This window comes from Salmo trutta, chromosome 33, assembly GCF_901001165.1.
Source record: "Salmo trutta chromosome 33, fSalTru1.1, whole genome shotgun sequence".
Lineage (NCBI taxonomy): Eukaryota > Metazoa > Chordata > Actinopteri > Salmoniformes > Salmonidae > Salmo > Salmo trutta.
The window spans coordinates 12,301,101-12,329,004 of NC_042989.1; the positions used below are offsets into that span (position 1 = coordinate 12,301,101).

Here is a 27,904-nt window from a genome sequence, read left to right on the forward strand (position 1 = left end):
ACCTCTGAACTGCAATGTCACATGATTGTGACGTCATGATATGCGACTTTCTGATCACAGGCATGCCTTCTTCTGCAGGTGAATACTCCGTAAAGTGTTATTTAGCTACATTTATTTAGCCAAATTATCATCCAAAACAAGTGCATGTAGATATTGGGTCTCCTGACTCCTTATCGAAATAATAAAACCGGCAAGCTGGTTGGTTGTTTATAGGCAATGTCAATTAAAGTCTCTAGCTAGCTAATTAGTTTGAACCTCGTTTCTTAAAGTATCCCTGACTTCACTTGACTGTTTTTTTTGTTCAACACAGACATGAGACAGCACATCTGACAGTGTACAGTAGTAGTATATTGTTACTAACTATGAGCTCCCTCCTGATATTAAAAACAAGAATATGTCTGAAATACATTAGCCCACTCTTTAATCCAAGCACTGCTGGCTTTACTCCCCTGAATAATGTGATTAGCAAACTATCAGTTAGTTCCAGACTTTTATGCACTAAAGGAGGGAGTAGACATGCAGGTAACAATAGGAAAGAGGACAGACAGAGGGAATTCAATATCAGAGAGAGGCTCCCTTTTCCCAAGTCAGTGTTTGCTGCTGGGACAGCCAAGAGAACTGCTGAGTACCAAAAGAAGAGGGCTGAGGAGGAACCAGACTTCCCCAGAAAGAACAAGAGAGTGGAACCCCCAGACCACCCTCTCACTGCCTCAGAATGGAAGAGCCTAAAATTGACTTCACCGAATCCTGATCGCTTTGACGTCCGGATGATGTCATCAATGCTGGCCGATGGGACAGACATCAACGTGGCCAAGTCCCTGCTGGCCTATGTTGCCATGGATACCGGTACGCTGTCTTACGAGCTGCTACTGCGGTACCTCACCCTGTGTGTCGGCAGCGGCCACCACTCTGAGGTGTTTGACATGTATGATATCATGAGGAGCCGGTTCAGGACATTAGACACTGGAGCCTCCAGCCTGTTCATAAAAGGCTTCAGCAGGACAGAACGCTGGAAGGAGGCGCTGACCATCCTGGAGAACATCAAGAGGGCTATCACGCCATCACCGCGTAACTACGGCGATACCATCGCTGGGGCGGTGCTGCATGGTGACGGTGACACTGCCTGGGCCCTGTATGCTGAGCTGATGGAGAAGGGCCTCATTCCCAACCAGGACACATGGCAGGCCCTGTTCCAGTGTGGTCTCTCTCATCAGGGCCACGAGGACGGGCTGCAGTCCATCCTGCTCCATTTGAGGGACAACCAGATCTATCCCGAGGAGACTCTGGCTAAAGATATCAAAGCTTGGTTTGATAGGTAAGTCCTGAATATAGGTTACTAAATAGGCCTACAATCACACAATGTTATTGGGACAAAGCATGGGCTGTGCCTATTTTGGTTTGATTATGATATCTTCTCCTGCCAGTCTTCCAGAACAGAAGTGGATTGGAAGCTGGTCCACCGTAGACCCCAGGTAACAACATAAACATTATTTTCATTTTCTTCATTAAACCATTAGACCTAATGAATTCAGAGTTTGAATCAGCACTTCATACACCACTACTTCTATACTTCGTCTACTTCTATTCGAAATCTAGATGGCTGGAAAATGGAAATTCTTTATTAACCTCTGACCCTGTTACCTTTGCCTTTTTAACCAGGGGAGTGTGTCGGAGCTGCCAGGCAGAGCTGGAGTCCATCCAGCTGAGTCGGGAGGAGTACGCCCAGCTCAAAGACAGGGTGATGGGGGACGTGATCCAAGGCAGAGACGTCTTCAATAAGACCACTCCAGAGGTTTGGGAACCTCTTTTTCTTAGTTTGTCTCCCTCTTGTCCTCTATCTCTGCATTGATAGTGTCCATACACATTATGCAAATTGTCTACACTACAGGTCAGCTTTATGTAATTGGTCAGCCAATCCTTTTGAGTACAGTTGGTTGTAATATAAACGCAACATGCAACAATTTCCAAGATTTTACTGAGTTACAGTTCATATAAGGAAATCACTCAATTGAAATAAATTAATTTGGGCCTAATCTATGGATTTGACTGGGAATACAGATATGCATCTGTTGGTCACAGCTACCTTAAGGTAAGGGTGTGGATCAGAAAACCAGTCAGTATCTGGTGTGACCTCCATTTGCCTCATGCAGTGCGACATATCTCCTTCACATAGAGTTGATCAGGCTGTTGATTGTGGCCTGTGGAATGTTGTCCCACTCCTCCTTAATGGCTGTGCGAAGCTATTGAGCCGTGCATTATCATGCTGAAACATGAAGTGATGACTGCGAATGAATGGCATGACAATGGGCCTCAGGATCTCGTCACGGTATCTCTGAATTCAAATTGCCATCGATAAAATGCAATTGCGTTCGTTGTCCGTAGTTCATATCTGCCCATACCATAACCCCACCACCGCCATGGACACTCTGTTGACACAACTTTGACATCAGCAAACCACTTGCCCACACGATGCCATACACACGGTCTGCGGGTGTGAAGCCAGTTGGACATACTGCCAAATTCTCTAAAATGATGTTGGAGGCGGCTTATGGTAGAGAAATTAACAATCAGTTATCTGGCAACAGCTCAGGTGGATATTCCTGCAGTCAGCATGCCATTTCCCCCTCCCTCAAAACTTGAGACATATGTGGCATTGTGTTGTGTGACAAAACTGCAGATTTTAGAGTGGCCTTTTATTGTCCCCAGCACAAGATACACCTGTGTAATGATCGTGCCATTTAATGAGCTTCTTGATATGCCACACTTGCAGTGGTGTAAAGTACTTAAGTAAAAATACTTTAAAGTACTACTTAAGTAGTTTTCTGGGGTATCTGTATTTACTATTCATATTTTTGTCTACTTTTACTTCACTACATTCCTAAACAAAATGATGTACTTTTTACGCTGACACCCAAAAGTACTTGTTACATTTTGAATGCTTAGCAGCACAGGAAAATGGCGAAATTCACGCACTTATCAAGAGAACATCCCTGGTCATCCATACTGTCTCTGATATGGAGGACTCATTAAACACAAATGCTTTGTTTGTAAATGATGTCCGACTGTTGGAGTGTGCCTCTGTCTATCCATACATTTTAAAAACTAGAAAATTGTGCCGTCTGGTTTGCTTAATTTAAGGAATTTGAAATGATTTACACTTGTACGTTTACTTTAGTATATTTTTAGTATATATTTGCAATTGCATTTACTTCTGATATTTAAGTATATATAAAACCAGATACTTTTGGACTTTTACTCAAGTAGTATTTTACTGGGTGACTTTTTCACTTTTACTTGAGTCATTTTCTATTAAGGTATATTTACTTTTACTCAAGTATGACAATTTGGTACTTTTTCCACCACTGCACACTTGTCAGGTGGAGGGATTATCTTGGCAAATGAGAAATGCTCAATAACAGGGATGTTAACAAATTTGTGAACAAAATTTGAGATAAATAAGCTTTTTGTGTTTATGGAACATTTCTGGGATTTTTTATTTCAGCTCATGAAACATGGGACCGACACTTTACATGTTGCGTTTTATATTTTTGTTCAGTGTGTAGTTCGACAGCAGAAAATAGTTGCGTACAATGGCCACTAGATAGTGCTAGTGTCGTATCAAACCAAATCTGCACATGTGAATTCAACAACAAGCAATGCAGATTTCTCCACATGCACACATTGAGAATTGCACAAGAAATGTGAAAAACCTCTGGCAAAGTTTTATTTTGGATTTAACTATTCCTTTGGTACGGGATGTTTTGGGGCTACATTTTTTAAGTATTGGTCAAACTTTTCAGCCATTAAATGCAGTGTTTCATGATTCAGTGTTGTTCAGGGCTGATCTTGCTTTACTCTTAAGGTTTGCTGTTGTTTAGGGGTTTATCTCCTGAATTAAACAAGATATTTTGCTGCGTGAGGGCCAGTTGTATGAGCTTGGGGGTCTACTGATTAAAATAGCAAGTCGTCCTCCAAGGGATCAGGCCTGTTCCACAATTAGATGAGATGATGGGGATTTCCAGTTGCAGAACATGTATCTATCTCCCTGTCTCTCTCTCTCTGCATCTGCACTGAGCCCGCTCTTAGAGTCAGTCAGCACAGCCACACATTTCAAACATTGGTAATGGCTGGTCAATATGTAAGTGGAAAAATGCATTTTAACCTTATACTGGCGAAGACCCGTTTCACCTCATTGTAAGGGTATTTGATGATAGCTGCTTGTAGGCTCTTCTCAGGTCAAAATAAGTACTGTAACTAGCTTACCTCCATTTGTCATTGTCCTATATGTGGTCATTTATGTTTCATCAATAAGACATCTACAGATGCATGGTAGGAAACATACAATTATTTGTTTATTTGAATCCCCATTAGCTTTTGCAGAGGCAGCAGCTATTCTTCCTGGGGTCCACAAAAAACAGGAAACATGAGTAACAAAGGACAGTCACACAAATGTAAAATACAACTATATACAACCACAACAATACAACAACAAAAATTGTGTGTGTGCATGTATTTGTTTGTGTGTGTGTGTCCCCTCACAGTCCCTGCCGTTCCATGAGATGTTGTTAAAAAAAATGTTTAAATGTTTGCTTGAGTAATTGGAGATGGAAGGGAGTTTCATGCGATTTGGCTGTGTATAATATTGTGCGTTGCTGTGAATTTGTTTTGGACTTGTGGACTGTAAAGAGACCTCTGGTGGCATGTCTTATTGGGTATAGGTGTCTCAGCTGAATGTTATTTAATTACGCAGACAATCAGGAATTTTCATTACGGTAATGCTTCTCATAAAAACTAGAAGAGAAGCAGTTCATCTCTCGTCAACCCTCAACCAGGAAAGGCTGGCGTGCATGTTGTTCATGTTAGTTCTGTATGTGCAGTTAAGGGCAAGACGTGCTGCTCTATTTTGAGCCAGCTGCTGCTTTGCTAGGTCTGTCTTTGCTGCACTTGACCATATTACCAGACAATTATCTAGATGGGACAAGACCAGAGCCTGAACAACTAGTACAGTTGATTTGTATGTAAAGAAAAGACAGAACATCTTTTAATAACAGACATACCCCTCCCCATCTTCACAACAACTTTTTCAGTATGACTTGACCATGGTAATTGACCATCCAATGTTATACCTAGGAGCTTCCTCAACTTGCTCAATGGTCATACCCAATGGTCACACCCTTTCTACACAACTCCAGTTGAGGTTAAGGTCTTCGAGAATGTTTTGAACCAAATATATGGGGCGATTTCAGTGCCAACATAAATTGTATTTGAATTCCATAATTTTAAATTTGTATTAGGATATTGCATTTTTTTTATTTGTAATGCACAAATTGAATCATTGTATTCATAAATTGAACTTGTATTTCATGATTTGAAACACAATTGAGTGAATATTGCATTCAGCTTTTATAATTCAATTTAATTGAATATTCAAAAGCAATATTTATATTTTCATTTTCAATATGGTAGATATTGCATTCATTGTCTGTGTATCAAGTTTACAAACTATAATTTCAAGTTGATCAAAGTTTTGTATAATCGACTTTTCAGATTCAGTTTTCAGATTCAAAACCAGAGACAACATCCTGGTACTTTGCCAGCCAGGAAAGGTAGAGGAAAACAGACAGAATCAAACGCTCACTGTGGTCAACAGAAGTTTCTGGTGGTTTCTGAAGCCAACGTGGCATGTTTAATGCATTTTCTTTCTATGAATTTGGCTGTAGCATTTGAACCGTTTTGGCTATAAGCTATTATGACCCCATTCCTGAAAGTTAAGACTGTCTGGAACGTGGACGTGCCTTCTGTTTCCCGCTATGATGATCACAGGCCTTGTTAGGAGTGTCAACAATTTGGCCCACATTAGAATATAGTTGAATAGCCCTGTCATAGCCCTTCTAAGGATAGCCGTTCCACTCCCTATTTAATCTTGTTCTTGTGACTGACTGGGTTTGAACCAGGGCTCTTGCATGTCACAAGACTTTGTTTGTAGAGCTGGGACGATAGACCGAAAATGATCGACACCGTCCATATCTTTCACTTATTGCAGGCCTTTTGCTGATATCGTTCATTACGGTAATAAAAAAATAAAAAATAAAAATATTTCACCTTTATTTAACTAGGTAAGCTAGTTGAGAACAAGTTCTCATTTACAACTGCGACCTGGGCAAGATAAAGCAAAGCAGTGCGACACAAACAACACAGTTACACATGGAATAAACAAGCGTACAGTCAATAACACAATAGAAAAAAATGAATGTCTATATACAGTGTGTGCAAATGGCGTGAGGAGGTAAGGCAATAAATTGGCCATAGTCGCGAAGTAATTACAATTTAGCAAATTGACTCTGGAGTGATAGATGAGCAGATGATGATGTGCAAGTAGAAATACTGGTGTGCAAAAGAGCAGAAAAGTAAATAAAAACAATATGGGGATGAGGTAGGTAGATTGGGTGGGCTATTTACAGATGGGCTATGTACAGCGGTAAGTAGCCTATACCATTGAAATGTAAAGTTTGAAATGAAATACGTTTGTTAATGTGGCTGATTGTTAATGGGACAATTGATGGCTACAACCATCAAACGAGTTGTAGTAGTTTAAAAGATAATAACAAACAAAACAGTTGCACATTGTTAAAAACATATCGTTCTATTTATTGTTATCACATCAATTCATGCAGTTTATCACAATATGGATTTATACCAATATTACCCTGCTCTATGTGTTAGCCCACTTAGCTTAAGCCTATAGGGATCTGTTCAGGAGTTTAATGTAAAGGATGAAACATTGCTTGCTTAACGAGTACCGCATCCCCTTGATTCAGCTCATACTGAGACTCGAACACAGGACCTCTGCCCTCCTGAAGTGTTCCAACCCACCGTGCTATTTAAAAAGGCCTTCTTCAATTGCACAAGGGGCGATGCTTCAGGCTTATGAGTGAGTTTCACAGATCCCGATCTGCTACATTCATCCCCTAAACTCACTCCACAATGACCCCAGTTGTTGAACCAGCGCATCTGTAGATCCAAGTCCAGTGGCACCATTGTAAAGGACATCACGTTGACTGCTTAGCGAGTACTGCTTCCCCCTGATTCAGCTCATATGGAGAGGCCTTCTTTAATTGCGCAGACTGAGGAGCGAGTTTCACAGATCCCAATCTGCTACACTAATACAAGTATTCAAGATCCAGCTAGGTTACTCATCAAAAGAGCGTGGTTTGGTGATCCATGCTTATGTGATGAGAACCTTGCCTGAGACCTGAAGGCGTGTTAGTTTGACATGTGTTAGTTTGTGTTAGACGTGTTAGACGTGTACGTTTTAAGTCTCCGGCAAGGGTAGTCATTATAAGGTTAACATGTTTCTGACTGTGTTAGCCTGTTGAGCTAAATAGGCATTGGTCCTGTGGCTTGGATGTGTGTCTTCAAGGAGTAGGTCAAAAGGGGTTGAAGTGTAGCACAGGTGGATCAGTGACCATGTTTGTGTGATGAGTAACTTGTCTGAGACCTGTAAAGTTGCATTGTCTGGCACACAGGATACCTGGGTTAGAAAGTGCATCAGTCAAGCTTATTCCGGTCTCGGGCAAGGTTGCTCATCACATGCATGGATCACCAAACCACCTCTGTTGCACTCTCATTAAATGGGGTGCACAGATCCTTCTGCTTCTGTTTGCCACAGAAAGTGTTGTTGTTGTGCAGTACTTTTAGACTTTTCCTCAAGTAGTATTTTACTGGGTGACTCACTTTTACTTGAGTCATTTTCTATTAAGGTATCTTTACTTTTGCTCAAGTATGACAATTGGGTACTTTTGCCACCATTGAGAACTACTGTCTTAAATCAGTTTTGGCTTAAAGGGATACTTCGGGATTTTGGCAATTTGGCCCTGTATCTACTTTCCCAGAGTCAGATAAACTCGTGGAGGAATGTTTTGTGTCTCTGTCGAGTAGGAAGGAAGTTAGAGGTAGTTTCACAATCCAATGCTAACTGGTGTTAGCGCAATGTGAACTGTCCTTTATAGATACTGTAGCATGGGAAATATCATTTTTGTACAGATGTACAAAGCATTAGGAAGACCTTCTTAATATTGAGTTGCACCCCCTTTTGCCCTCAGAACAGATTTACTTTGTCGGGGCATGGACTCTACAAGGTGTCAAGCGTTCCACAGCAATGCTGGCCCATGTTGACTCCAATACTTTCCACAGTTGTGTCAAGTTGGCTGGATGTCCTTTGGATAGTGGACCATTCTTGATGCACACAGGAAACTGTTGAGTGTGAAAAACCCGGTAGCGCCTGGCACCTTCTACCATACCCCGTTCAAAGGCACTTAAATCTTTTGTCTTGTCCATTCACCGTCTGAATGGCACACATACACAATCCATGTCTCAATTGTCTCCCCCCTTCATCTACACTGATTGAAGTGGATTTAACAAGTGACATCAATAAGGGATCATATATTATCTGGATTCACCTGGTCAGTACGTCATGGAAAGAGCAGGTGTTCCTAATGTTTTGTACACTCAGTGTATATTGTATAATAAAGTGATAGGCTATTTCATGGCAGTTTTTGGGAAATGCAATTTCCTTTGATTACTCGATTGCCTGTCAGGATGAACTGTAATACATTGTTAAATCCCTGTTCTGAGCTGTAATCCCTCACTTGCTTTAGGTAACACTAGTCTTGTTTATATCTGAGCATAGTTTGGACATTCTTTGGCCTGCTGCAGTCATATAAGCTGCACAAAAGAGTTTCACATTTCAACCCTCAACAGGCTCTCACATGAGTGACCCTGGAAAGTCCCTGTTTGTGTGTGTGTGTGTGTGTGCTTGCGCGGACTCTAACCCCCCATGGTTACATGAGTGAGTAGTTTATGATGTGAAACCAGTGTGAGGCACTGAAAACTAACGCCCTCAGTCCTGGGGCTGGGGCTGGGGCTGGAGCTTTGCTCCTATGCAGCATTGGTGTTTTCTTTGCAAGGTTCAACTTCATTGTAAAGTCTATCACATGAAAGAGTGCAAGAAAAATGCGTTTAGAACAAATTGAAAAGCAACGGTACCATTTAAAAAAAAAAAATGTTTTGTCTATGATTCACAGATTAAAATTAGAACCCACTTTTTGTGGTTTGTCTGCGGTGCAGCACTGCTTTATGTTAGCCTATTTCTCTGTCTGTCCCAATTAATACTTTCAGAGGTGAATTCCTAGCATAGGCATAACATAGTCTTGCACTGAGAAGGAAGATTTTATTGTTCTTCTGTAACTAACCAGGATATAAAGGGCAACATTTTGCAGCAGGTTGACCGGGAACACCCTGGCTTGCAGGGTTTTAGAATATAGGCCCAGCCAAAGAACATAACATAACATAACAACCTGTTCCTCGCGCTTTAGACTAGAGGGAGATGACAGACCGGTGGAACAGCCACATGTATTTTTATCTACAATTTTTGTTTGGGGAGGTTGGATTGAATACAGTTATGTGGAACGTCACTGTATAGCCTAATGCTATTAAGATATCAAAGCAAATGTTATTTGTCAAGTGCTAAATTCAACAGGTATAGAATTTACCATGAAATTATTGCTTGTATGAGGTATTTCAGATAGATACAGTGCATTTTGAAGTATTCAGACCCCTTCCCCTTTTCCACATTTTGTTACGTTACAACCTTATTCTAAAATGGATTAAATAACGTTTCTCCTCATCAATTTACACACAATAATACCACATAATGACAAAGCGAAAACAGGTTTTTAAAACAGTGCATGTCAGAGCAAAAACCAAGCCATGAGATTGAAGGAATTGTCCGTAGAGCGCCGAGACAGGTTTGTGTTGAGGAACAGATCTGGGGAAGGGTACCAAAACATTTCTGCAGCATTGAAGGTCCCCAAGAAACTTCCAGAAGGACAGTCATCTCTGCAGCACTCCACCAATCAGGCCTTTATGGTAGAGTGGCCAGTCTGAAGCCTCTCCTCAGTAAAAGGAACATGACAGCCTACTCGGAGTTTGCGAAAAGGCACCTAAAGGACTCTCAGACCATGGAAAAACAAGATTCTCTGGTCTGATGAAACCAAGCCTGAATGCCAAGAGTCATGTCTGGAGGAAACCTGGCACCATCCCTACAGTAAAGCATGGTGGTGGCAGCATCATGCTGTGGGGATGTTTTTCAGCGGCAGGGACTGGGAGACTAGTCAGGATGGAGGGACAGATGAACGGAGTAAAGTACTGAGAGATCCTTGATGAAAATCTGCTCAGGACCTCCGACTGGGGTCGAAGGTTCACCTTCCAACAGGACAACAACCCTAAGCACACAGCCAAGACAACGCAGAAGTGGCTTCGGGACAAGTCTCTGAATGTCCTTGAGTGGCCCAGCCATTGCCAAAACCTGATCGAACATCTCTGGAGAGACCTGAAAATAGCTGTCCCCATCCAACCGGCCAGAGCTTGAGAGGATCTGCAGAGAAGAATGGGAGGAACTCCACAAATACCGTGCCAAGATTGTAGCGTCATACCCAAGAAGACTCAAGGCTGTAGTCGCTCCAGAGGTGCTTCAACGAAGTACTGAGTAAAGGGTCTGAATACTTATGTAAATGTGGATTTTTTGTTGTTGGGGTCTGAATACTTTCCGAATGCACTGTATGTACATGAAGCAGGGTAAAGTGACATTATCTGGATATATAATAGTATATAATAGTAAGAGTAAAATGGAGAACAGAGTAGCAGGAACATATAGTGTAAAAGTGTATGTTTGTGTGTTTGTTTTGTGTGTGTTTGTGTTTGTGTGCTTATGTAGTGTATGTGAATGCGTTTTGTGTGAAAGTGTCAGTGTAGTGTGTGTATATATAGTCTTTTGAGTTTGCATAGAGACAGTAGGGTCCGGGCAGATAGTCCGGGTAACCATTTGATGAACTATTTAGCAGTCTTATGGCTTGGGGGTAGAAGCTGACCACATTTAAAATACCCAAATGCGGGACAACGGGATGATTTTGCTGGACATCCCCTTTTTTTTTATAAATTAGTAGTGTTTGAATTTGTTGATTATTTGTGGGACATGATTGTTTGGTTGTGGGACACGGGACCAAGGACCAAAATACAAGACTGTCCTGCACAATCTGGGACATGTGGTCACCCTACTGTGCGGGTGTGAGTGGGTCATTTTAAGTCCTTAATGATGTGGAAGCCAAGGAACGTGAAGCTCACGACCTGCTCCACTACAGCCCGATCGATGTGGATGGGGGCGTGCTCTCCCCTCTTTCTCCTGTAGTCCTCGATCAGCTCCTTGGTCTTACTGGCGTTGAGGGAGAGGTTGGTGTCCTCTGGTGGTTAGCACCACACTGCTATGTCTCTGACCTCCCTGTAGGCTGTCTCATCGCCGTCGGTGATCAGGCCGACCACCGTTGTGTTGCCAGCAAATTTAATGATGTTGTAGTCGTGCGTGGCCACACAGTCTTGGGTGAACAGGGAGTACAGGAGTGGACTAAGCACACACCCCTGAGGGCCCCCCATGTTGAGAGTCAGCGTGGCAGAGGTGTTATTGCCTACCCTCACCACCTTGGGCCAGGAAGTCCATGACCCAGTTGCAGAGGAAGGTGTTCAGTCCCAAGGTCCCCAACTTGGTGATGAGCTTGGAGGGGACTATGGTGTTGAACGCTGAGCTGTAGTCTGAACAACATTCTCACATAGTTTTTTCCCCTCTTGTCCAGGTGGGAGAGGGCAGTGTGAATTGCCATTTTGCGTCATCTGTCAATCTATTGGGGCGGTATGCGAATTGGACTGCGTCCATGGTGTCTGGGATGATGGTGTTGATGTGTGTCATGACCAGCCTTTCAAAGCACTTCATAATTACAGATGTGAGTGCCAGGATGATTACAGTATTTTAGGCAGGTTACCTTGGAATTCTTGGGAACTGGGACAATGGTGATCTGTTTGAAGCATGTTGAGATTACAGACTAGGACAAGGAGAGATTGAAAATGTCTGTGAAATCGCAGTACTGAGGTGCCACTACAGCCTTGGGTTCGATCCCGTGACGGCAAGACCCATAGGGCGGCACACAATTGGCCCAGCGTCGTCCGGGTTTGGGGAGCTAAATTGCCATTAATGTTTAATGCTTTCCGACCTGTTCCCAAATTAGTGTAATTGGTTCAGAGTTTGTTTTGATATTTTAACCTGCGTGTCGTGATCACGTTTGGTGTAGGGGGACAAAATAAATTTAAGCACGATGGCGCACGTGCGTAGCCGTTTGGGTTCCGTGAAAGGCCTCCCGAGTGGCGCAGTGGTCTAACACGGAACCCAAACCGGCTGCACGCGTGCGCCATCTTGCATACATTTATTTTGTCCCCCTACACCAAACACGATCACGACACGCAGGTTAAAATATCAAAACAAACTCTGAACCAATGACATTAATTTGGGGACTGATCGAAAAGCATTACACATTTATGGCAATTTAGCTAGTTAGCTTGCACTTGCTAGCTAATTTGTCCTATTTAGCTAGCTTGCTGTTACTAGTTAATTTGTCCTGGGATATAAACATTAGGTTGTTATTTTACCTGAAATGCACAAGGTCCTCTACTCTGACAATTAATCCACAAATAAAAACAGTCAACCGAATCGTTTATAGTCATCTCTACTCCTTCCAGGCTTTTTCATCGTTTAACTTATATGGCGATTGGCATCTAAACTTTCATAGTATTACCACGACAACCGGCAACAGTTCGTCTTTCAATCACCCACGTGGGTATAACCAATGAGGAGATGGCACATGGGTACCTGCTTCTATAAACCAATGAGGAGATGGGAGAGGCAGGACTTGCAGCATGATCTGCGTCAGAAATAGAACTGATTTCTATTTTAGCCCTTGGCAACGCAGACGCTCGTTCGTGTGCGCGAGCAGTGTGGGTGCAATAATTTAATAACATAGATTTCTAAATATATTTTGCGATGCGAGCGGTGTGGTCAGCCTATAAGGCAGTGCTAGCTGTGCCACTAGAGATTCTGCGTTCGAGTCCAGGCTCTGTCGCAGCCAGCCGCAACCGGGAGGCCCATGGGGCGGTGTACAATTGGCCCAGCGTTGTCTGGGTTAGGGAGGGTTTGGCCGGCAGGGATATCCTTGTCTCATCGCACACTAGCGACTCCTGTGGCGGGCCGGGCGCAGTGCACGCTGACACGGTCGCCAGGTGTACGGTGTTTCCTCCGACACATTGGTGCGGCTGGCTTCCGGGTTGGATTGGCATTGTGTCAAGAAGCAGTGCGGCTTGGTTGGGTTGTGTTTCGGAGGACGCATGGCTCTCGACCTTCGCCTCTCTCGAGTCCGTACGGGAGTTGCAGCGATGAGACAAGACTGTAACTACTACCAATTGGATACCACGAAATTGGGGAGAAAAAAGGGGTGAGAAACCCCCCCCCCCCCCAAAAAAAAAGTCACGTGACCCTACAACCTTTGGGAATTCCCAGTTCTTCCAGTCCTATTGTGTACCTCAACTCTCCATGACAACTGCTAGTGCTGCAGGGGAGCAGATAGTAACACAACAAGCTGTGTTAATAAGGTAGAGGTGAAGTAAAGGGGAAAGTAAGCTCCTCCCCAGGCTATTGGTTAACGAGATGTTAACATCGTGCCTTTATCCCAGAGGCCTAATGATGTATATTAATGTCTATGGCCTGAAACAGGGCCTGAACGTTTCTTCAATACTTAATGTCCTTTAGTTGCAGAACTCGTTCTCCCTTCGGCACCACAGAGGGATTCCCCAAATATCATTCCTCTTTCCGTCCCATACAGATGTCTCATTGTAATGCTGTTGCTTACAAAGTCAAAAGCTTTAGCTAAATTTGCTACAGTTTTTTATAGTAGTATTTTTCTCAGGGGTATACAGTACTTTACTGTTGTTCTGGTGGACTTTTAGGTTTGTATTGGGGGTGTGTCAGGGGATTTTTCAGGCTCTTTGCTAGCAGAGACAAAGAAGTGAAAGTACTGGCCTGTTCCATGGGCTACAGTATTGTATAATGGACACTTATACCACATGATTTGTTGGTTTGTAGGCTGTAGTTGGTCTGTCTTGTTGCATTCCCAGGAAACATGGTGAATATATTAGCATCTATATGTGATGAAATTAATAAAAAAATATATTTTTATGTATGTCGCAATCAATTTTTTCCCATTTTTTTCATCACATATAGATGCTAATATATACACCATGTTTCCTGAGAAGGCAACAAGACTGACCGTGTATGTCGCAATCTAAAAAAAAGTATTTACCAAACTCATAACGTTCATGTGTCAGTGGATCTCTATTTCCTATGTACTAAGCAGCAGTGACAGCAACATGAGAGACCAATGCATACATGCAGTGTAGAATGTACATGATAGACAGACAGACACGTGGAGGTGTGGCCTGGGGTTGGCATGTGGCCTATCCAGAAATTCTGCACTGTACTGTGTACTGCCAGACTTATATCTGGAGCCAGTCCAGGTTCCCATTGAAACGGAAACAATGAAAGAAAAACAAGAGCGAGAAGGAAGTCCTGGCTGTCGAGTTAAGTAAATATTGACCATGCCATGTTTGATTTATCTTACCCTGCTACTGAAGTTCATCCTTGTTGTGTACAGACCAGCATGCATCATGAGCTGGTGCTCAAGACTTTCAAGTTTTTTTTTGTGAATAAGTATGTGAATTTTCCACTCCCTCATAGATCACCTGAGTCATTTCATGTGAGTCATTTCATTTGAAAAAGATTACATTTAATATGGACTTGACATGCACAAACATTTCAAATGGAAGCATAAAACATTTAACCACATATGTAAACCGGTAGCTTGGGTAACCAAGTGTTTCTCCCTCTCCTAGGAGCTGGAGAGCTTCAAGAACTTTGTCAAGCGGAAGCCGGCCTTTGACGTGGTCATAGATGGACTCAACGTGGCCAACATCGGCATCAAAGGGAACCAGTCGCAGACGGTGAGTTCTCTGCGAATGTGAGTCCAGAATACATCAGTGTCATGAGTTAAGGCAAGGCTTTGCCTATTTTCGCAAGCAACAGACCTGCCAAACTCACTGGAACAACAATCCCAGGGTATGAAATGTTCTGAGCCTAGGTTGGCACATAAGGAAATAGCGACATTCTGGACAGGCCTGACACATAAGGATGTGGTGTTGTGCTATTGATTAGTGATGGGGCGGGGGACGATAGTTACATTTTGGGATATTTTTTTATTTTATTTCAATTTTTCTCCCCAATTTCGTGGTCTCCAATTAGTCTTGTCTGATCGCTGCATCTCCCGTACGGACTCGGGAGAGGCAAAGGTCGAGAGCCATGCGTCCTCTGAAACACGACTCAACCAAGCCACACTGCTTCTTGACACAATGCTTGCTTAACCCGGAAGCCAGCCACACCAATGTGTCGGAGGAACCGACCGTGTCAGAGTGCATGCGCCCGGCCCGCCACAGAAGTCGCTAGAGCGCGATGGGACAAGGACATCTCTGCCGGCCAAACCCTCCCCTAACCCGGACGACGCTGGGCCAATTGTGTGCCGCCCCATGGGTCTCCCGGTCGTGGCCTGCTGTGACAGAGCCTGGACTTGAACCAGGATCTCTAGTGGCAGAGCTAGCAACTGCGATGCAGTGCCTTAGACCACTGCGCCACTCGGGAGGCCGACGAGGATATTATTTTTGACGATATCACAATATCATTTTTGCGGAAGTTGGCTGTACCTGCACCAAAACTCCACTATTTTTTCTTCATAGCTTATTCTCCATCTTCTTTTTAAATAGGGAGCCAATTCGTTTTCAGCACTTTTATTTTCTTGACTGATCAAAATTCCATTTATCATGGCTCTCTATTGTCCCTCTGCAGCAGACATATGGTGAGCAATATGTTTAGAACATCAAATCACAATAAAATCACTGTCCCCAAATCACTATATATATATATATCTCAGCAAAAAAATAAACGTCCCTTTTTCAGGACCCTGTCTTTCAAAGATAATTCGTAAAAATCCAAATAATTTCACAGATATTAATTGTAAAGGGTTTAAACACTGTTTCCCGTGCTTGTTCAATGAACCATAAACAATTAATGAACATGCACCTATGGAACAGTCGTCAAGACACTAACAGCTTACAGACGGTAGGCAATTAAGGTCACAGTTATGGAAACTTAGGACACTAAAGAGGACTTTCTACTGACTCTGAAAAACACCAAAAGGAAGATGCCCAGGGTCACTGCTCATCTGCGTGAACGTGACTTAGGCATGCTGCAAGGAGGCATGAGGACTGCAGATGTGGCCACGGCAATAAATTGCAATGTCCGTACTCTGAGACGCCTAAGACAGCGCTACAGGGAGACAGAATGGACAGCTGATTGTCCTCACAGTGGCAGACCACGTGTAACAAGACCTGCACAGGATCGGTACATCCGAACATCACGGTAGGACAGGTACTGGATGGCAACAACAACTGTCCGAGTGACACCAGGTTGGCACAATACCTCCATCAGTACTCAGATTGTCCGCAATAGGCTGAGAGAGGCTGGACTGAGGGCTTGTAGGCTAGTTGTAAGGCAGGTCCTCACCAGACATCACCGGCAACAACGTCACCTATGGGCACAAACCCACCGTCGCTGGACCAGACAGGACTGGCAAAAAGTGCTCTTCACTGACGAGTCGCGGTTTTGTCTCACCAGGGATGATGGTCGGATTTCCGTTTATCGTCGAAGGAATGAGCGTTACACCGAGGCCTGTACTCTGGAGCGGGATCGATTTGGAGGTGGAGGGTCCGTCATGGTCTGGGGCGGTGTGTCACAGCATCATCGGACTGAGCTTGTTGTCACTGTAGGCAATCTCAACGCTGTGTGTTACAGGGAACACATCCTCCTCCCTCATGTGATACCCTTCCTGCAGGCTCATCCTGTTCATACAAATATTTACACATGTTAAGTTTGCTGAAAATTAACGCAGTTGACAGTGAGAGGACGTTTCTTTTTTTGCTGAGTTTATATAGCATTGTGAGAATCACAATGCATATCGAATCGGCCCGTAAGTAACGTGATAATATTGTGAGGTCACTGGCAATTCCCAGCACTACTAGTGATGTGGCTTCTGCAGTGCAATTAGACCTGCAACCTATCTACAGTAGCTATTAGAACATAATGCACAGCTGGTGCTACCACTTCCACATCAGTGTGTTTAGGTTCATACTGACTCACTGTTAGTCTTACTCAGTCTTCCACACTAACCAAACCACAGTCAGCGTCAATCAAAAGCAATATCCCAATGCAGGGGATGTGTTTCCTAAATCGGAACTTTTTTACTACTTGAATGGTCGAGCATCAGTCGTCATCATGAAAGCAAATACTCTCGAACATCTCGGACTTAGGTTGAATCAGTGGGAGAAAATGACTTTTTCCCTCACTGATGACTAAGGCTGGAATCACTGTCAATATTACGGATTCCGATGAAACGGAATATAAAAGGTGCCTATCTTGTATTTGTAACTCAGTACAATTAAGTAATTCTGGACAGGATGTACGGTATGTCTGCTCCCTCTCTCCGGGTTGCTACTAGGGGATGATATAGTGCACAGCACAGCCACGCCAGCATGTATTGACCCCTCGGAAAGAGCCAAATACAAATATCCGTCTTGAATTCCAATGAAGTGAATAAGTTGTCATTCCAGTCCACATAAGTTACCCATGTGCTTCCCCCACTTGAGACACAGAGGAGATGGCATTGTCACAGCTGCATGGTGCTGCGGGAGGCTGTTAACAAATGACAACACTTTTTCATGTGGGAAAGATGGGTATATTTTTAGTGCTGTGTATATTTATATAACCATGGGCTCAAAGCCGAAGAAACCCACAGAGTATTATATCTGTGCTCTGTAAGCGGAACCCTCAGTCACCACAGAGTCTGGCCAGCAGTCTGCCATGCACACACAAACACACACACACACACAGTGTGAATAATCCCTCCACCTCCCCACAGCTGTTTAGCATCTTGTTTCTCTGACAGGTGAGCTAAGCATTAGTGAGGAGCAGGGGGGACTGTGGCCTCAGGGCACTGACTGCATAGAGTAGATATGAATAACCTGCTCCCAGCTTTCAAATACAGCAGTTCTGTATTTGTATAAATGCAGCACAAGTAGCTTTGTTTCAGCACACCTACAGACTCTGATGCCTTATTGAGGGGATTTCTCTTCCATTTTAATATGACTAAAATCAGTATTTGTGTATTTGTGGTGCTGATTTCTGTCCTAGTTAACAGCTAAAGGTCACATCTCCCCAACCCACTCGTCTACATTCTCAACCACATCAGACAGACATACAATCAGACATGTCGGAGTTTTTGCATGTGTGTGAAACTATGACTCTACCAACAGATATTTGCACTTAGTTATTATACTGAACAAAAATATAAATGCAACATGCAACAATTTCAAAGATTTTACTGAGGTACAGTTCGTATAAGGAAATCAGTATTTCACATGACTGGGAATACAGATATGTATCATTGGCCACAGATGCCTTAGAAGAAAGGAAAGGGCTGTTCGCGATGACCAAGCAGGCAATGAGAAACAACTTATTAGGGTGCAAACAATATAAGGGTCAGTAGCGGTGTGTGGGTAAATCCACTGGGCAAGCCAGAAAAAAAGCCATATTATAACATTTGTGTTGTGATAATTGCGTTGTTTGCTCTATAACCTGTTAATTCATATGCCTAAAGGCAGACAATAAGAAGACACAGTGGCAGAATAAATTCAACCATACCTTTATTTTATCACAAAACCGGATAGCAACCTCTGTCTGGTTTAGTCCACAAAGCATATTGCATTTACAGTAACAGACTGTTACATGACCTACAGCGTGGTCAAGCAAGTTAATGTTTCTGACATTTTCGGACTACTAAACTATTGATTTAGCACCACAGAGAGTTACCGCAGATCACAAAGAAAACAGGAGCTGCCTCCACTATTCCAGCACCATTTACACTTCAACATTTCAACATCATCAAATCACCTCTGCTTAGTCTAATACAGTGACAACTAAAAGATACCAAAAACTATTTAGCCCAATCAACGTAAGCTAAATATGATGTGGCTGCCATGGTTCTGATTTCTCTCTCTCTGTGTGTGGGTGGGTGGGTGGGTGGGTGCAAGAAGAAAAATATTTTAATGTCAATAGGTACACACTTTTATTTTTTGTTGTCCTAGGCTGCCTGGCTAAAATGCTTGCTCACTAGCCTAACTTACATTCATGGGCAACATTAGCTAGTTAACATTAGCCTTCTACATCTAGCTACAGTGCATATTGAACTTCCATCCTCTCAGGCCAGGGGCACAACAATGTATGAATTAATGGTTGGATCAGAATCACCGTTATAATCATTGGCCAGTACGGAGAATTAAGTAAAACCAAATTCCAAATCCCTATCTCCATCCATGGCTAATTTAGGAAAGGGCCAACTTTAGCTAGCTAGCTAGTCACCGGAGGACAACAACACAACATGATGCAACAATTCAAATTGTTTATTTCAATGACGTACGCTCTCAATGCGATTTCATAGGAGTGACGCCAAAATACAAACTGGCTTCCCTTGTCACTTTTTTTTGGTGCACCAGGACCATTCACAGTTGAGCTCACTCAGTTTAGCTCAATGCTGGATCATTTTTATACTTTTTTTTAACAAGGGAGGACAAATGCTCGCTGGCTTCCCTTGCATTCCATTCAGTGCTACTGGGAGCAACAAGGTCATACTCATTTGGACCAGACCGCATCAGATAGATGGCCTACACATAAAGAGACAGAGGGGCGCTGTTTGGCTCGCTCAGATGCTTTCTCCGGTGAGATACATTAAGCCTCTTGCGGATTGAAGGAAAATTATGAAACACAGAGAGATGAAAGATAAATTATTGTATGTTTTTTTTATTGGCACATTTTTTGGGGAAGCCTGGCTTCCCTTGGCATCCATGAATACACACCACTGACAAAGGGTTTATTTCTCAAAACTTAGAAAATACAAATTATGTCAAGGAAAAAAACCCAAAGTGCTTTAAAATATACAAAGGGATACGTTATTTGAAATGAAAAACGGACTGTCCTATACAGTCTTAACTTTAAAAATTACTTTGATCCAACGTGCAGGAACAGAACGTACACAAACCAAAAATAAACTACCTGAAGGGAAGTTCCACAAAGACTATAAGGAGAGTGGCCAGTTCCATTCTCTGGTCCAAAGGGAGTCTGCAAACCATCAAGTTTACATTATGACAAGAATGATATCAATGTATAACTGTACTTCACTATTTAAACAATTCGGGGGGGGGGGGTTCCGGGGTGAACAGAGCGTAGGCACTTCCCAACGCCCGCCGGAACCCTATTTTAAGCCTGGGATTCCGTTTGGGCCTCCTTTACCAGAACACAGCGGCATCCATGCTGCAGACATGAGGCTGTAAAAGCCCATTTATGTTTGATCCAAAAATGTGGTCGGAGGCCGTGTGGATGGTGTGACGCAATTGCGGAGCCTCCGAAGGCGCGCAAAGGCCAAATCGAGCTCTGTACCGCATCGCTGTGAGCCTCTTAAATGTTGTAACAATGTGGAGAGCTTCTATAGCTCCGCATTGACATGATTGGTTGACGGTAGGTGAGTGTGGGAGGTCCTGTATAAACACAAACTCACTTCCTTGACAACTTCCTTCACAACAGCTCTGCACTGCCCAGCGAAGCGCACAAAGTGTGAATGCCCTGACTTCTGCAGAGGCCATATCACCGTAAATGCTGCACGATAAATGCAAACGTCAGATTGACCATGTAACGCCTTTAAGACTGCTGGGACACGGAGGTAAACAAGACATTACATTGAGCTGTGACTATTTTCTTGAGAATGGTTAAATGATAAAGTTAGATGATTGAGTTAAATTATACCAATGACTGTTACCTCGTAAACTATGGATCATGCACTCAACATAGAAACAATGATAGCAAATGTCAAACTGTATTTCTGCAATAAAGTTATTTATGGGATATAAGAAACAAGCTATGTGTCACGTCATCATTTATATATTATATGTATCGCCATATACAGTATATAGTGCAAACTGAGTACATAAAATGAAAGGGATATTTGTTAGGCAGGGTTTTTTACTGTGTGGCTCGTGGTGCGGCTGTCACAGGGGCATGGATCAGAAACCTGTCAATATCTGGTGTGACCACCATTTGCCTCATGCAGCACAACACATCTACTTTGCATAGAGTTGATCAGGCTGTTGACTGCGGCCTGTGGAATGTTGTCCCACTCCTCTTCCTGAGCAAGGCAGTTAACCCACTGTTCCCCGGGCGCCGAAGACGTGGATGTCGATTAAGGCAGACTCCGCACCTCTCTGATTCAGAGGGGTTGTGTTAAATGCGGAAGACACATTTCATTTGAAAGCATTCAGTTGTACAACTGACTAGGTATCACCCTTTCCCTTTCAATGGCTGTGCGATGTTGCTGGATATTGTCGGGGTCTGGAACAAGCTGTCATACACGTCGATCCAGAGCATCCCATATGCAGGCCATGGAAGAGCTGAGACATTTTCAGCTTCCAGGAATTGTGTACAGATCCTTGCGACGTGAATTCAAATTGACATCGATAAAATGCAATTGTGTTCGTTGTCCGTAGCTTATGCCTTCCCATACCATAATCTCACTGCCACCACAGGGCACTTTGTTCATAATGTTGAAGGCAGCAAACCGCTCGCCCACATAATGCCATATACAGTGCCTTCGGAAAGTATTCAGACACCTTGACTTTTTCCACATTTTCTTACGTTACGGCCTTATAATTAAATGTATTAAATTGTTTTTGTCCCTCATCAATCTACACACAATATTTCATAATGACAAAGCAAAAAGTGTTAAGAAATGTTAGCAAATTTCTCCTTCACCCAAATCCAGATAGCTGATGTTCTGAAAGAGCTGCAAAATCTGGACCCCTACAAATCAAAAGGGCTAGACAATCTGGACTCTCTCTTTCTAAAATTATCCGCCGAAATTGTTGCAACCCCTATTACTAGCTTGTTCAACCTCTCTTTCGTATCGTCCGAGATCCCCAAAGATTGGAAAGCTGCTGCAGTCATCCCCCTCTTCAAAGGGGGAGACACTAGACCAAAACTTCTACAGACCTATATCTATCCTACCCTGCCTTTCTAAGGTCTTTGAAAGCCAAGTTAACAAACAGATCACCGACCATTTCGAATCCCACCGTACCTTCTCCGCTATGCAATCTGGTTTCCGAGCTGGTCATGGGTGCACCCACGCTCAAGGTCTTAAACGACATCATAACCGCCATCGATAAAAGACAATACTGTGCAGCTGTATTCATCGACCTGGCCAAGGCTTTCGACTCTGTCAATCACCACATTCTTATCGGCAGACTCAACAGCCTTGGTTTCTCAAATGACTGGTTCGCCTGGTTCGCCAACTACTTCTCTGACAGAGTTCAGTGTGTCAAATCGGAGGGCCTGTTGTCCGGACCTCTGACAGTCTCTATGGGGGTGCAACAGGGTTCAATCCTCGGGCTGACTCTTTTCTCTGTATACATCAATGTCGCTCTTGCTGCTGGTGATTCTCTAATCCAACTCTACGCAGATGACACCATTCTGTATACTTCTGGCCCTTCTTTGGACACTGTGTTAACTAACCTCCAGGCGAGCTTCAATGCCATACAACTCTCCTTCCATGGCCTCCAACTGCTCTTAAATGCAAGTAACACTAAATGCATGCTCTTCAACCGATCGTTGCCCACACCTACCCACCCGTCCAGCATCACTACTCTGGACGGTTCTGACTTAGAATATGTGGACAACTACAAATACCTAGGTGTCTGGTTAGACTGGTTAGACTGACTCCTTCCAGACTCACATTAAGCATCTCCAATCCAAAATTAAATCTAAAATCGGCTTCCTATTTCGCAGCAAAACATCCTTCGCTCATGCTGCCAAACATACCCTCGTAAAACTGACTATCCTTCCGATCCTTGACTTCGGCAATGTCATTTACAAAATAGCCTCCAACACTCTACTCAGCAAATTGGATGTAGTCTATCACAGTGCCATCCATTTTGTCACCAAAGCCCCATATACTACCCACCACTGCGACCTGCATCCTCTTGTTGGCTGGCCCTCACTTCATATCCGTCGCCAAACCCACTGGCTCCAGGTCATCTATAAGTCGTTGCTAGGTAAAGCCCCACCTTATCTCAGCTCACTGGTCACCATAGCAGCACCCACCCGCAGCACGCGCTCCAGCAGGTATATTTCACTGGTCACCCCCAAAGCCAATTCCCCCTTCGGCCGCCTTTCCTTCCAGTTCTCTGCTGCCAATGACTGGAATGAACTGCAAAAATCACTGAACCTGGAGACTCATATCTCCCTCACTAGCTTTTACCTCTCTGGGGTATGTGGGACGCTAGCGTCCTACCCGCGAGACACACTATTCAACAGCCAGTGAAATAGCAGGGCGGCAAATTCAAAACAACAAAAATCTCATAATTCAAATTTCTCAAACATACAACTATTATATCCCATTTTAAAGATATACTTCTCGTTAATCCAACCACATTGTCCGATTTCAAAAAGGCTTTAAGGCGAACGCATAACATTAGATTATGTTAGGACAGCCCAGAGACAAGAAAAACCACATAGCCATTTTCCAAGCAAGGAGAGGCGTCAAAAAAAACAGAAATACAGCTAAAATTAATCACTAACCTTTGACGATCTTCATCAGATGACACTCCCAGGACTCAATGTTACACAATACATGTATGTTTTGTTCGATAAAGTTCATATTTATATCCAAAAACCCCGTTTTACATTGGCGCGTGATGTTCAGAAAATGTTTTGCCTCCAAAACTTCCGGTGAATGAGCACATCAATTTACAAAAATACTCATCATAAACGTTGATAACATTTACAACAGTTATTGAAAGAATTATAGATACACTTGTCCTTAATGCAACCGCTGTGTCAGATTTCAAAATAGCTTTACTGCGAAAGCACATTGTTCAATATTCTGAGTACAGAGCTCAGCCATCAAAGCAAGCTATACAGTTACCCGCCAAGTTATGGAGTCAACAAAACTCAGAAATAGTATTATAAATCTTCACTTACCTTTGCTGATCTTCGTCGGAATGCACTCCTAGGACTCCCACTTCCACAAGAAATGTTCGTTTTGTTCGATGAACTCCATATTTATATCCAAATACCTCCGTTTTGTTCGCGCGTTCAGATCACTATTCCAAAGGCACAATGCGCGAGCGTAAAACCCTAGATGAAAAGTCAAAAAGTTCCATTACCGTTCGTAGAAACATGTCAAACGATGTTTACAATCAATCAATCCTTAGGGTCTTTTTATCATAAATATTCGATAATATTCCAACCGGACAATAGCGTATTCATTACAGAGGAAAAAGAAGGAACGGCGCGCCTGCGTGACTGCGCAGTAAACAACTCATTGGCCTCAGGCAGTCCACTTGTTGAGTCAGCTCTTATTCTCTCCCCAGTCACAGTAGAAGCATGAAACAAGGTTCTAAAGACTGTTGACATCTAGTGGAAGCCTTAGGAAGTGCAAAATGAACCCTAAGTCACTGTATACTGTATTGGCAATCACTTGAAAAACTACAAACCTCAGATTTCCACACTTCCTGGTTGGATTTTCTCAGGTTTTTGCCTGCCATATGAGTTCTGTTATACTCACAGACATCATTCACTACTCAGAGTGTTTTCTATCCAAATCTACTAATAATATGCATATCCTACCTTCTGAGCCTGAGTAGCAGGCAGTTTACTACTGGCACGCCTTTCATCCGGACGTCAAAATACTGCCCCCTACCCTAGAGAAGTTAAGCACCAGCTGTCAGAGCAGCTCACAGATCACTGCACCTGTACATAGCCATTCTGTAAATAGCCCATCCAACTACCTCATCACCATATTGTTATTTATTTTATTTATTTTGGTCCTTTGCACCCCAGTACGGCTACTTGCACACTCATCTTCTACACATCTATCACCCCAGTGTTTAATTTGCCATACTGTAATAATTTTGCCACTATGGCCTATTTATTGCCTCACCCCCCTTATCCTACCTCATTTGCACACACTGTATATAGAGTTTCTCTATTGTATTATTGACTGTATGTTTGTTTATTCCATGTGTAACTCTGTGTTGTTGTTTGTGTCGCACTGCTTTGCTTTATCAAGGCTAGGTCGCAGTTGTAAATGAGAACTTGTTCTCAACTAGCCTACCTGGTTAAATAAAGGTGAAATAAAAAATGTTTAAAAAATGTAAATATCACATTTTCTTAAGTATTCAGACCCTTTACTCAGTACTTTGTTGAAGCTCCTTTGGCAGCGATTACAGCCTTGAGTCTTCTTGGGTATGACACTACAAGCTTGGCAAACCTATAGTTGGGGAGTTTCTCCCGAGCTCTGCAGATCCCCTCAAGCTCTGTCAGGTTGGATGGGGAGCATTGTTGCACAGCTATTTTCAGTTCTCTCCAGAGATGTTCGATCGGGTTCAAGTCCGGGATCTGACTGGGCCACTCAAGGACATTCAGAGACTTGTCCCGAAGTCACTCCTGTGTTGTCTTCGCTGTGTGCTTAGGGTCGTTGTCTTGTTGGAAGGTGAACCTTCGCCCCAGTCTGAGGTCCTGAGCTCTCTGGAGCAGGTTTTCATCAAGGATCTCTCTGGTCTTTGCTCCGTTCATCTTTCCCTCAATCCTGACAAGTCTCCCAGTCCCTGCCACAGAAAAACATCCCCACGTTATGATGCTGCCACCACCATGTTTCACCGTAGGGATGGTGCCAGGTTTCAGGCCAAAAAGTTAAATCTTGGTTTCATCAGACCAGAGAAACTTTTTTGCTCATGTTCCTAGAGTCTTTAGGTGGCTTTTGCCAAACTCCAAGCGGGTTGTCATGTGCCTTTTACTGAGGAGTGGCTTCCGTCTGGCCACTCTACCATAAAGGCCTGATTGGTGGAGTGCTGCAGAGATGGTTGTCATTCTGGAAGGTTCTCCCATCTCCACAGATGAACTCTAGAGCTCTGTCAGAGTGACAATCGGGTTCTTGGTCACCTCCCTGACCAAGGCTTTGCTCCCCCGATTGCTCAGTTTGGCTGTGCGGCCAGATCTAGGAAGAGTCTTGCTGGTTCCAAACATCTTCCATATAAAGAATGATGGAGGCCACTGTGTTCTTGGGGACCTTCAATGCTGCAGTAATGTTTTAGTACCCTTCCCCAGATCTGTGCATCGACACAATCCTGTCTCGGAGCTCTACGGACAATTCCTTCGACCTCATGGCTTGGTTTTTGGTCTGACACACTGTCAACTGTGGGACCTTATATAGACAGGTGTGTGCCTTTTCATATCCTATCAATTTAATTTACCACAGGTGGACTCGAATGAAGTTGTAGAAACATCCTCAAGGATGATCAATGGAAACAGGATGCACCTGAGCTCTTTTTCAAGTGTCATCGCAAAGGGTCTGAATACTTATGTAAATAAGGTATTTCTATATTTTAGTTTTAATATATTTGCAAAAATGTTTAAAAACCTGTTTTCAATTTGTCATTATGAAGTATTTATTGTGTGTAGATTGATGAGGGGGAACAAAAACAATTTAATCAATTTTAGAAAAAGGCTGTAATGTGGATAAAGTCAAGGCGTCTGAATACTTTCCGAATGCATTATATGTGATGATGACTAATCGTGTTGGTGTTTCTATGCAGCTCCTGGAGGTGGTGTCGGAGCTGGAGCGCCAGGGCCTAGTCATCCTGGTCCTGGGGAGGAAGCACATGCAGCGGCCCTCACGCAGCTGGGACAGACATGACATGAGCTTGGTCCAGCAGAAGGCCCACTGCTTCTTCACTGACAACATGTGAGTTCAGCCCTATGTGTCTTACAAACCATAGCTTTCTGGTAAGTCATTCATATCCATATTATAAGAGTACAGGTGAGACTTTATCTCATTGAGGATAACTAAAGGCTGAAAGAAAATGTTTTTGTGCAATACATTGGATAAAGTAACCAATGAGGATTCTTTGGGTTTGTTTGGATGTTGACACCTCTGGTTGTTTGTCAGTTCTGAAGATGACCCTTTCCTGCTGTATGCCACACTGCACTCTGGGAACCACTGCAACTTTGTTAGCCGGGACCTGATGAGGGACCACAAGGCCTGCCTGCCAGACGGTGCCACCCGACGCCTCTTCTTCAAGTGGCAGAGAGGCCACCAGCTGGTGCTGAGCAGCTACACCCCGGGAAAGAGAGTACGATTCCAGGTGAGAGTAACAGGGAGATGGAGCTTGCTTATTTATTACACATCAATGCATAGTATAGTATCTGTTGTCTACATGAGGACCTAAAAGGCACATTGATAAACAAATAAATATGGCGTGTGTATGTTTATTACAATTCTTGTGTTCTGTACATCTTTTCCAGAGGATATTAAGTTATGACACCATTGTCCAGACAAATGGAGGCTCCTGGCACATCCCCTATGATGAGAATGGGGCAGAGAGATGCACTTATGAAGTTCCACAGAAGTGGCTGTGTCTCACCAAAGCAAAATAAGGACCCGCTTAGAACTGTTTGATCTTCACAAACCTGTCAATACAGTGTTCGTTAATGAAACTATAGCATGTGAAAAAGAATAAAAGACTGAAAAAAAGTTTTGTACTTTTCTTGTAGTCCTAGAATATATATTTTTTAAATGCATTCAGTAAACCAAGAGGTGTCTTAAAACAACGTTTGTTGGATTGACCCGGACCTCAACTACTGTTCCTAAACCAATTCCGGGGTCATTATCTTGCATGCTTTTTCCTCAGTAGTTCTGTTTTCAGTTTGCAACTTTTATACACATTTACTTGTTTACCAACACAATGTCCCGAGGGTCGAGTGCAGGAT

General features: G+C 43.2%; 1 protein-coding gene across 2 annotated transcripts; it reads left to right on the forward strand.

Moving 5' to 3' along the window:
• The first annotated feature begins 19 nt into the window (after nt 1–19).
• prorp (protein only RNase P catalytic subunit) lies at nt 20–27,668 on the forward strand. Of its 2 annotated transcripts, XM_029729809.1 has the most exons (8): nt 20–78; nt 311–1,315; nt 1,425–1,472; nt 1,660–1,792; nt 14,824–14,931; nt 26,731–26,879; nt 27,084–27,279; nt 27,440–27,668. In XM_029729809.1, exons 1-8 carry the CDS (start codon nt 41–43, stop codon nt 27,569–27,571), a joined length of 1,809 nt encoding a protein of 602 aa, XP_029585669.1. In that variant the 5' UTR covers nt 20–40; the 3' UTR covers nt 27,572–27,668. The 2 variants fall into 2 exon arrangements, with proteins under 2 accessions (XP_029585669.1, XP_029585670.1); XM_029729810.1 differs by having other exon boundaries at nt 60–1,315.
• The last annotated feature ends 236 nt before the right edge of the window (nt 27,669–27,904 follow it).